The sequence below is a fragment of the Budorcas taxicolor genome, chromosome 1, assembly GCF_023091745.1.
Source record: "Budorcas taxicolor isolate Tak-1 chromosome 1, Takin1.1, whole genome shotgun sequence".
Taxonomy (NCBI): domain Eukaryota; kingdom Metazoa; phylum Chordata; class Mammalia; order Artiodactyla; family Bovidae; genus Budorcas; species Budorcas taxicolor.
The window spans coordinates 11,414,284-11,425,647 of NC_068910.1; the positions used below are offsets into that span (position 1 = coordinate 11,414,284).

General features: G+C 57.8%; 1 protein-coding gene across 1 annotated transcript; it reads left to right on the forward strand.

Annotated features, from left to right (window-relative positions):
- The first annotated feature begins 2,490 nt into the window (after positions 1–2,490).
- GRM2 (glutamate metabotropic receptor 2) lies at positions 2,491–10,956 on the forward strand. The gene is made up of 5 exons (XM_052644073.1): positions 2,491–2,940; positions 5,406–6,243; positions 7,757–8,832; positions 10,476–10,656; positions 10,883–10,956. The coding sequence occupies exons 1-5, from the start codon at positions 2,491–2,493 to the stop codon at positions 10,954–10,956; spliced, it is 2,619 nt and encodes an 872-aa protein (XP_052500033.1).
- Positions 10,957–11,364: the final 408 nt, after the last annotated feature.

Here is an 11,364-nt window from a genome sequence, read left to right on the forward strand (position 1 = left end):
CCTCTGACCCTTTCCCCCCTCCCCCGACCCCTTCTCGCTCCATCTCTTCCTTCTAGTGACTCAGGCCCCAGCTCTTAGTCGGGGCTGAAGACATGCCCTAACCCCAGCCCTGGCATGTGGATGGGAACGCAGTATGGGAGTGGGTAGGGAGAAGGGACGTGAGGACAGGGAGGCAGCAGGCTAAGCGCTCCCCCTTGGTCCCACGTGCCCCATTACCTATCCCCTAGGGGCACCCCACAACCCGAGAGCCAGCCTTCCCACTCTCACAGATGGAAACCCACAGCACTGTGCGCACCCCACTGGGCTCAGTGACCTTCCCAGCCGCGTGCCTCATGCTCGCTGGTCTTCTGGGACTCAGTCTGACTTGGGGCGGAGGGGCCCCGAGGCACCTGCTCTAGCAGAGGGCAGGAGAGCCCGCGGATTCAGCACCACGAGGTGGACAGCGTCGGGCCGGCGCTCCTGAAGAGCAGGGGAGTGTTGCAGGCGCATGGAGGGAGGCGGAGGCCGGGTTGGGCGCGGGAGATCGGGAGTGAGGAGGGACGGAGGAGGGGTTGGGGGCGGGCCGGGGCCGGGGGCGGGGCGGGCAGCGATTGAAAGCGGCCGGCCGAGCGGGCGGGCAGAGCGCAGAGCTGCCGAGCCAGCGAGCGAGCGAGCTAGCGAGCCAGCAGGAGCTGGAACCCGGTGCCCCCGGCTCGCTCCGCTCGGTTTTTCTCCACGCCAGAGCGGAGCGCGCAAGGTAGGGTAAGCCGGGTGCTGCTGCGGCCGCCACCGACCGTATCGATCCTGGGGTCCCTCGGGCTCTCGAGTTCCGGGGCGCCCGGGGCAGGGACTGGCCAGGGCATCCAGACAGCGCTAGTCAGGAGCTCTGGGAAGCGGGAAGGCAGCCCCAGGCGTCCCGCCTTTCTTCCCCAAAGATCGCACGCCCTGCATCTTGCTCCCTCGTTCCTCCTACCCCTCGGTCCTTTGGTCAGTCTTTCTGTCTGTGCCTCTGTGTCTCAGCCTCTCAGGCTCCATCTCCCCAAATTTTGTGGCCCAGGCTCTCAGGCTGCCCTGCTTCTGAGGTTCTCTCTCCCCTTCAAGGTTCTGTCCCTGTTGGAGCTTTGGTCTCAGCCACCCCTGTGGGCGGATTGTGGTTGACTCGTTTGGACTCAGCTCCCATTGGGTCTGTGCCCCCGTCTGTGTTGGTCTTCATGCTTACCTCTCTCTCCTGTTTGCCTGCTTGAGCTGCTTCTTTCTGGGGATGCACAGGATCACAGGTCCCCTGGCCTGGCCCCAGCAGGAGAGTAACCCTGGGTGCTGAGGGGGCCAAGCGAAGAGCCCTTGTCTCTGTGGCCAGGACGTGGGGTCCTTGGACTAGTTCTGCCCTTCTGCAGGCTCAGTTTCCCTCTCCTAGCCTGCCCGAGCCTGTGCTATTGTGAGAGCCTGTGTGGCATGGGTGTCTGGGTGGGCAGCTGGGGCACAAATGATGAGGTGCAGAGTGGAAGAGGGAGGCAGGAGTCTCTGAGGGCCAGGGTGAACAGGGCCCTGAGGCCAAGGACAGGGAGATTGGAGGTGGTGACTTTCTCTGCTTGGTTGTGAATTGAAGAGAAAACAAAGGCAAAAAGTCTCAAATGGCAGTCTATATACATAGTGTTAAGGTGTCCAAAAGTCTCACCCTGAACCCTGTTCTGAGATTTTGAGTAGATGGACTGCCCACCACCCCTGACACACACACACACACTCACATCTACTTTCCCTGTTGACCTTAGGACCTGTGGCCACTTCAGTGTCCCTCCCTGGGGCCAGCCTCTCTACCTCGCTGTCTAACTTTCAAGACCCAGAGTCTCTATTTACTTCCTCAGTCAGGAGGAGAGGCTGGGAACCTTGGGTACACATTTGAGCTTCCTTAGAGTTCGAGACTACCATTTAGAGCTTCTTCCTTCCCGCTTCCCTGGTGGGTTCTCAGCCCTCAATGGCTCCTCTCTGGAAACCCAGGGATGGGGACTGGACCCCCAAGTTTGTAACTGTGACCTTCTGCTGCAAAGCTGTTGACTTTGGGGTCCCAGGAGGTTTGTGCAGGGTGCTGGACATTCTTCTGGGTCTTCTGTTTTCTGTTTGGGCCTCTACCCTGTGTAGTTCCTCCACCTCTGCTAAATTTAGGATGAGCGCAGAGCCCATCTCCAACCCCAGATCCAGGCAGGACTGGGGGACAGGCCAAGGGGTGTCCCAGGAGCTTCTCATCCTAGTTACGGGCACCACCTCTCCCTGGCTCCTCAGTCCCTGGGAAAGAAGTTTAGGGGAAGCAGAGTCAGGAGGGCTAGCCACTCTCAAGTTCCACTTCTCCCTACCTGTTTGTCTGTCTGTCTCTCTCTCTGCAGGAGCTGGGTCCCTCCTCATCCTCTTCCTGTCTGTCCTTTCCTGGTCTATTTCCACCTCTCTTTGCTTTTGCTGCTTCTGCCCTCCTCCCCTGGAGGCCCAGGTCTGCCGGACCCATCCATCCCCTCTGGGGCCATGGGATCACTGCTTGGGCTCCTGGCTCTGCTACTGCTGTGGGGCGCTGTGGCTGAAGGCCCAGCCAAGAAGGTGCTGACCCTGGAGGGGGACCTGGTTCTGGGTGGGCTGTTTCCGGTACATCAGAAGGGTGGCCCAGCAGAGGAGTGTGGCCCTGTCAATGAACATCGCGGCATCCAGCGTCTGGAGGCCATGCTTTTTGCGCTGGATCGTATCAACCGTGACCCGAGTCTGCTCCCAGGAGTGCGCCTGGGTGCGCACATACTCGACAGTTGCTCCAAGGACACGCATGCTCTGGAGCAGGCACTTGACTTTGTGCGTGCCTCACTCAGCCGCGGTGCCGACGGCTCACGCCACATTTGCCCTGACGGCTCTTATGCCACCCATGGTGATGCTCCCACTGCCATCACTGGTGTCATTGGCGGCTCCTACAGCGATGTCTCCATCCAGGTACATGGGGGCTGTTGACATGGAGGCTGGGCAGGGAAGCCAGAGGGGGCGGGCACCTGGAATTCCAGCTGAGCAGGGACTCTGGGTTACTGTGCGCTGGAAGACGACTAGAGGCTTCCTTTGAGTAGCTTTTCAAAGAAGTCTAAGAGAGTGCCCCTGTGGAAAAGTGGGGGTCAAGTTTTAGAGATTATGCAAGGAAAACATCCCACTTCCAAGACACACACACACATCTGATGTTTAACAGCCCTAAGAAGCTTAATAGCCAGGCCTTTTGTGTCAGAACTCTAGTTTTGAATCTTGGTTTTCCCACTCACTGTGTGACTCTGGACATTATTTCTCTCTTCTGAAGCTCAGTTTCATCCTTATAAAATGGGATAACGCTTACCACTCTTAGGGGTGTGGTGGTAATTTAATGAGGTAACACATGCAAAGCGTGAATCAAGGGGGCTGGCAGATCATAAGAGTGTAATCAATATTAGCTGCTGCTGTTCTTAAGCCACTTTATAGATGAGGAAACTGAGGCTTAGAGAGAGGCAGGCCACAAGTCCAGGAGCTCATAAAATGGAGACATGAACGTAGGGCTCTCAGCCAAGGACCTCGGGGACTGTCAGATCATCTCTCTGTATATTGGAAAGTGGGAGACAGAAACCAAGAGCAACCCAGAGAAGAGAAACAGGGGAGGGGGCCCCAGAAGGAAGAGAAGCAGGATGTGTGTGGAGGTGAGGAGGAGGGTACCCCAGGATCTGCAGTAAGTGCAGGATGACCAGGTGAGGGGGAGGGACCCAGGCCCTCCCTCCTGTTCTTCCCACAAGGGGTCAGCAGAAGGCACAACTGATGGCCTTTGGCGCACCTGGCTGCTGCGGCCCAGGGGGATCCTTCTTGTCCTTGACTGGGTTCCACCTCTTGCCTGGACCCTTACCTGTCTAGTGCCAGCCTAGGCTGCTGGAAGATGAGGCCAGAGCTGAGATTGGTGTTGGGAGTCGCAAGGAGGGCCTCGTCTAGGGACCTCAGCTGCCTCGAGGATGCCAGCAGAGGGCATTGCCATCAGAAGCCAGGCCGGGACCCCTGACTCAGAATGCTTATTTAGGAGAGAGGAAGCAGGAGTCTGAACCAGGGAGGCAGCTTCTGGCCTGGGGTGGGGAGGGAGGCCTGCTCATACCCCTATTGCAGGGAATGAATTACCGGTTCTGCTGGGCCTGCTGCTGGATGTGGCCAGTGGTAGCTTGGACAGGCGTGGCTGCACCAGCACCTCCATCTGTAGTCTGACCTAGGGGCAGGGATGGGGAGGCAGCCTCCCACTGCTGATGTCTTCAGGGGCCTCTGGGGTGCTTTCCCAGCACCCCCTGTGCACAATTCTTTTCAGGGCCCCTTGTATTTACCTCCAGGAGCCCAGTTACCTCTGCCTCACCCCAAGCTACCTGACTCCCGCAGCAGGACCCACAGCTCAGCGTCCATCTGCTTTTTCTTTGTCTGGGTCAAAACAAGGCTCAGTCCTTTATCCTGCGGCTGCACCTCTCTGGAATGGTTCGTCCACATTCCTGCCCCTTCTCTCTCACCGAAATCCCTATCATCTTCCAGGCACTGTGGCTTCATGTACATCAATATTCTTAATCAGCTCAGCAACCTTGGAAGGCAGGAATGAGAAACTGAGGTTCAGGGAATTTCCTAACTTGCCTGGGGGCGCAGAGTCAGACAGTAGAGGGAAGGCGCTGACACCGCCCGAGTAAATGTCTATGTCCCAGCTGCAAACACAGGACCTGACTCCCTCTTGTGGAACCTGGGCCACGCCCTGCTCTCACCCACCATGCCACCAGGTTCTTGGCTGGACCTCACTCTTAGGGGCACATCCCAGGGATCTGAGGGTGAGAGACTGGCTGCCAGGTAGGCAGGAAGCCTTGTTAATCTCCGACTCAGGCATCCAATAGAGACCCACTCTTGGGCTCTCAGGGCTATGGAGCCCTCAAATCTTAGTCTTCCTTTTTGCGGAGCCTTTTCCTTCCCTTTCCATTATCCCATCAGCATTGACTCTGGGATAGAGAGCTTAAAACCCCTGAGCATCCCAGAGGCCATCCAGTGCCTCCTCCCTGTGCAGCCAACGGATAACCAATCTCCACTCAGGACTTAGGTTTTTCCTTAGCTCTCTCCTTTTGCTACAGCTGTGCATCTGAAGGGAGACAGGGGAGGGGTTCAAATGTGGCTCAGGACCGCGGTGCCTTGGCCCTAGGTCTTTCTGAGCCCTTAGGAAGGGACAGGAAACTTGCTGCCCCCAGGGGGAAGACACATCAAGACGATGTAGGTCTTTGGAGAGAGGGAGACATCATGACATCATGACATAGATGACCACATGGGCACTTGATCCCAAAGTTTGATAGCTGGGTTGAGGGGCACAGCCGTCTCTAGCGTTTGACTTGGTCTCTATCTTTGCCCTCTCGACCACTGCCCCCACCCCGCCCACCCCACTGCAGGTGGCCAACCTCCTGCGGCTATTTCAGATCCCTCAGATCAGCTATGCCTCCACCAGTGCCAAGCTGAGTGATAAGTCCCGCTATGACTACTTTGCCCGCACAGTGCCCCCCGACTTCTTCCAAGCCAAAGCCATGGCTGAGATTCTCCGCTTCTTCAACTGGACCTACGTATCCACCGTGGCATCCGAGGGTGACTATGGCGAGACAGGCATCGAAGCCTTTGAGCTAGAGGCCCGCGCCCGCAACATCTGCGTGGCCACCTCGGAGAAGGTGGGCCGCGCCATGAGCCGTGCGGCCTTCGAGGGCGTGGTGCGAGCCCTGCTGCAGAAGCCCAGTGCCCGTGTGGCTGTCCTGTTCACCCGCTCCGAGGATGCCCGCGAGCTCCTCGCTGCCACCCAGCGCCTCAATGCCAGCTTCACCTGGGTTGCCAGCGATGGCTGGGGGGCCCTGGAGAGTGTGGTGGCAGGCAGTGAGGGTGCTGCTGAAGGCGCCATCACCATAGAGCTGGCTTCCTACCCCATCAGTGACTTTGCCTCCTACTTCCAGAGCCTGGACCCATGGAACAACAGCCGGAACCCCTGGTTCCGTGAATTTTGGGAGCAGAGGTTCCGCTGCAGCTTCCGGCAGCAAGACTGTGTGGCTCACTCCCTGCGGGCCGTGCCCTTTGAGCAAGAGTCCAAGATCATGTTTGTGGTCAACGCTGTGTACGCCATGGCCCACGCCCTGCACAACATGCATCGTGCCCTCTGCCCCAACACCACCCGCCTCTGTGATGCAATGCGGCCCGTCAACGGGCGCCGCCTCTACAAAGACTTCGTGCTCAACGTCAAGTTCGATGGTAATGGTGCCGGCCAGGTCCACCAGGCTGCTGGCTCTCGGAGGGTGAGAGGGAGCAGGCCCTCAGGTTCTAGCACATGGCTAGGAAAATACAGCCCACCGCAAGTCAGGGACTTACCCAAAGGGTTGGTGTCAGAGTTGGGACAAGGCCAGCCAGGCAGGGAAGACTCCAACAGGAGCCAGACCTGAGGTGCCACTTCCTGAGATTCTTCCAGAGAGTAGACACCTGGCCTGGCTCTGCACTGTGAGGGTCTCTGCTTCCTGCTTGGGCCTTGCCTTCTATCTCCTGCCTCTTTATCACGCAGGGAGTAGGATCGGGAGACCTCAAGCCCATTGTCAGGCAGCAGGATATCAGAGAGCATGAGAATAAAGGTGCATCAGGATGACCCTCTATTTTCCAGGAAAATTTCTATTCCTAATCTTGCTTTTCCACTCGAGGTGGCCATGGTCTCTTCAAACCAAAAGTTACCTTAATAAAAGTTCCAGCTTCAAGAAAAATAAATGCCACAGGGTCATCACTGTGCTTCAGAAAGAATGACTGCAGGAACAGCGAGAGAGGGTGCCAGGGCTGACAAAGCTTGGATCTCTGGATCAGGATCAAGAAGAGTAGCAATTCCTATAAGATTGACATTCAGAGTTATGGGAGAGTCAGGCTGGGGGTTAGTGTTGCATTTGGGTCTGATTGGGTTGACATTAGAACAAGGCTAAATTTAGCCCTCTGGGCTAAGTGGAATTTATAGTAGGGCTCATGTTGGATTTTGAGGACTTCGAGGACTGGGTAGAAAGAGTAGAGGCCGTGGGGGACCTGCATTTGACTCCAGGCTGCACCATTCACCATGGGGTCTTAAGCATATCATCTGCTAACTTGAACGCCACTTGTCACTGGGACCTGGAATGATGGGGTCCCTGCCTTCTCAGCCTGGTTGGGCGATGTGAGGATCACAGGGGGATGGGGGTGGGGAGTGGAGTGATTTGTGAGCTGCCTGCCAAGCACATTCTGGTAAACATTAGTGGTTCCAGATGACCACTGAGGTTGGGATTCGCTTATACTGCAATCAGTGTTAGGACTGGTCGGGGGTTGGAGCTGGAGATATCACTGATGGGATTAAGTAGGACCAGGACTAGACCTAAGGTCAAGTTTAGCTTTTGGGGGTCTCCATGTTAAGTTTGGAGAGAAGGTTGTGGTGTGTTTTGGGATACAGTTGGGGTTTGGGTTGGAAGGTCCAAGACTGGGTTTTGGGAGTCATGGTTGAGTTGGTGTGGGCATTAGGTTTGTGGAGATGCCTGAACTTTAAGGCTGGGGTTCTGTTTGGGGCTTGGGGTTGGGGTCTGTTATTTATTTAGGCCTCTCATTTAGAAAAATGGCTGAGGTTAGGCAGGTTTTTGTGCTGGGGAGAGGATCCGAAGGACAAGGACTGACTTCAGCTCTGGGGTTTGGGTTCCATGTCAGGGCTGAGGTCACATCAGGATGACCCACCAATCCAACCCTCTCTTCCTTCCCTCCCCAACCCCAGCCCCCTTCCGCCCAGCTGACACCCACAGCGAGGTCCGCTTCGACCGCTTTGGGGACGGTATTGGTCGCTACAACATCTTCACCTACCTGCGGGCAGGCGGTGGGCGCTATCGCTACCAGAAGGTGGGCTACTGGGCAGAAGGCCTGACCCTGGACACCAGCCTCATCCCCTGGGCCTCACCCTCAGCCGGTCCCTTGCCCGCTTCCCGCTGCAGTGAGCCCTGCCTCCAGAACGAGGTGAAGAGCGTTCAGCCGGGGGAGGTCTGCTGCTGGCTCTGCATTCCCTGCCAGCCCTATGAGTACCGGCTGGACGAGTTCACCTGCGCCGACTGTGGCCTGGGCTACTGGCCCAACGCCAGCCTCACCGGCTGCTTCGAGCTGCCCCAGGAGTACATCCGCTGGGGCGACGCCTGGGCCGTGGGACCTGTCACCATCGCCTGCCTAGGCGCCCTGGCCACCCTTTTCGTGCTGGGTGTCTTCGTGAGGCACGACGCCAGCCCTGTGGTCAAGGCCTCGGGCCGAGAGCTCTGCTATATCCTGCTGGGCGGCGTCTTCCTCTGCTACTGCATGACCTTCGTCTTCATCGCCAAGCCGTCCACAGCGGTGTGCACCTTACGGCGCCTCGGTCTGGGCACTGCCTTCTCCGTCTGCTACTCAGCTCTGCTCACCAAGACCAACCGCATCGCGCGCATCTTCGGCGGGGCCCGGGAGGGAGCCCAGCGGCCGCGCTGCATCAGCCCTGCCTCGCAGGTGGCCATCTGCCTGGCCCTTATCTCGGGCCAGCTGCTCATCGTGGCCACCTGGCTGGTGGTGGAGGCCCCGGGCACAGGCAAGGAGACAGCCCCTGAGCGGCGGGAGGTAGTGACGCTGCGCTGTAACCACCGCGATGCAAGCATGCTGGGCTCGCTGGCCTACAACGTGCTCCTCATTGCGCTCTGCACGCTCTACGCGTTTAAGACCCGCAAGTGCCCCGAGAACTTCAACGAGGCCAAGTTCATCGGCTTTACCATGTACACCACCTGCATTATCTGGCTGGCCTTCCTGCCCATCTTCTATGTCACCTCCAGTGACTACCGGGTGAGCGACCTGCTCCAGGGCAGGCTGAAGTGGGGGAGGGGGGCAGAGCAGGACATGGGACCTTCTGTTTCCTGGCACCTCATTGAGTCTTCTGATAACTCTGAGGCTCCAACAGGTTAAATGCTCACCCAGGAGCTTACAGCTTATGGTGGCCCAGTTGGGACTGGAGGGCAAGGTGGGAAGGCTGAGTGGGGCCTAGAAGGAGTCCTGGAACTGAACTTTGCAGGGCAGTCAGGTTGGAATAGGTAGGCTGGAGGTGGGGAGGACAGTCAATACGGAAACTGATTGGAACGGAGGGTCTGCATTGCCCTCCCCTCTGCCTCCCTGAGTTGCAGTGGGGGGTGTACATGGTGGAAAGGTAGGCAGAGGTGAGAAGGAGGCAGGAATGGGAACGACAGGGCAGGGCTGTGGAGCCAGCAGCTCCAAGGGGTGCGATGCTCTGAGGCCCCTCGGAGCTGGGCAGTGTGACGCGGCACCCCCAGAGATATGTGACTCTGGGGTTGAGAGATGACACCAGGGAAGTCAGGGAAAGTGAAGCAAGGAGCGGGAGGTGATCTCGGATGTAGAGTTCGGGAAGGTCAAAGCAGGTGAAAACTGTACCCCAGTTGGTGGCTTCCAAGCAAAATTCCAACTGGCACTGAATCCTCCATGGTCTGCTCAGCTTCAAGGGACAATGGCTGCTTCAGATGGGGCGCTCAGGGAAGGGCTTTCTGAGGAGGTGACAGGTGAGGGGCGCTCTGAACAATAAGAGGATAGTCTTGGGTGGTCCTCGTGACTCTGGAGTAAATTCCGTGGCTCTCCCCATTTTACAGATGAAGAAATGGAGACTCAGGGAGGTTCAATCCCTTCCCTTAGGTCACTCAGCATGAGAGTATAGAACAGGGTCTGTGCTGACAATCTTAACAATTAAAGGAGCAGGAAAATCGAGGCCACAGCCCCTGCAAAGGCCCCCTCCCTCAGGACAGAGGTACGGTGGGCAGGGCCAGGGCCAGCTGGGCTTGGCTGCTCGAGCACCTGCTGGACCACCCGCCTGGGCGGTGGAGGCCGGAGCTGGGGAGGGAATCTGCTGTGACTCAGCCTGCATTTGCATATCGTTTGCACTTGCATGCCAGTCATAAGTGGCTAAGGACTCAGACGGGAGGTACACACACCGATCCCAAACACGCATGCACACACGTATCCCCACATTCACATACAAGTGCACAGCTGGCATGCATCCATATCTACCCACCTACACACATCTGTACACATGCATCCTACACTTTGACACACAACTGCACACTCTCACCAACCCCTGCACACACGCCCGTGTACAGATACACACGCGATTACATGCCAGCACTCCACGCCTGCATCCCTACACACACACATGCCTGCACAAACACTCCCATGCATACATGCACCTTGCGTGTTTAGCCTAACCCCACAGCTAGAATTTTGGTCTTCCTGGAAGACAGTGCACTGAGGCTGATGCTGGGACTGTGCCCAACCTTCCTGAAAATTCTCTGGGGCTTGGCAAATGGACCAAGGCCCAGGGCCGGATGCTTTGGTCCCCCTGCTCCCTACCCCACCACCCGGGGAGGGTTCCCGGGGCCAGGGCCAGGCCCGTGGGACAGACTCATCCTTGACTTCTCCCACTGCAGGTGCAGACCACCACCATGTGCGTGTCGGTCAGCCTCAGTGGCTCTGTGGTGCTCGGCTGTCTGTTTGCACCCAAGCTGCACATCATCCTGTTTCAGCCGCAAAAGAACGTGGTCAGCCACCGCACGCCCACCAGCCGCTTCGGCAGCGCTGCTGCCAGAGCCAGCTCCAGCCTCGGCCAAGGTCAGCGTCCATCTGTGAGAAGCCCCCGCCCCAGCTCTCAGCCTGGGGGCCACTTCCTGGGTTGCTGAGATTCCTTAGCTGGGGGTGGAGTGCCCCCTAGATGAGGCTGAACAGGAGTGGGGTGGTGGGGGGTGGTGAGCTGCTCCCCGCAGTCCTGCCTCCCTGATGCCCACCGACTGTGAAGGGGCCTCGGGACTAGCCCCAACCTCCAGTTTCCTCTTCCTAGGGTCTGGCTCCCAGTTTGTCCCCACTGTTTGCAACGGCCGCGAGGTGGTGGACTCAACAACATCATCGCTTTGAGGATCCCCATACTCCTTCCCTGACATGGCTGCTCCCCAGAACCTGGTGCAGACCCGTGTCCAGGGCCAGGAGGAAGATGGCTGGAGCACTGCAATAATGCCAACCCCGTGCCCACCCCCAGCGCCACTCGCCACCCTTACTCCAACCCTTTAGAGTCAGATGCCGGGATCCTTGGCCTGGGAGCCTCAATAATGACCACCAACTGCCCTTGTAGCTGTGTTCCCTCCTTGCCAGGCCCAGGACTTGGAAGGGAGCGAGCCAGGGTCTGCTCTGCCCTGGAATAGAGTGGCTGAGGACTGCAGGCCCCAAATACCCAATCAGCAAAGGTGCTTCCAGCCCTACCCCTCCTTCCTTCTAGGGCCTTTTAAATTTTTTATATAACTTATTTTGGGATAGGGAGGGGGGTTA

What these genes read in the sequence shown, in the direction of transcription:
- GRM2 (XM_052644073.1), top strand. Translation starts at nt 2,491, where the DNA reads ATGGGATCACTGCTTGGGCTCCTGGCTCTGCTACTGCTGTGGGGCGCT. An exon ending in GCTCAACGTCAAGTTCGATG is followed by an intron (nt 6,244 to 7,756) that starts GTAATGGTGCCG and finishes CCCCAACCCCAG; the next exon opens with CCCCCTTCCGCCCAGCTGAC. An exon ending in CAGCTCCAGCCTCGGCCAAG is followed by an intron (nt 10,657 to 10,882) that starts GTCAGCGTCCAT and finishes TCCTCTTCCTAG; the next exon opens with GGTCTGGCTCCCAGTTTGTC.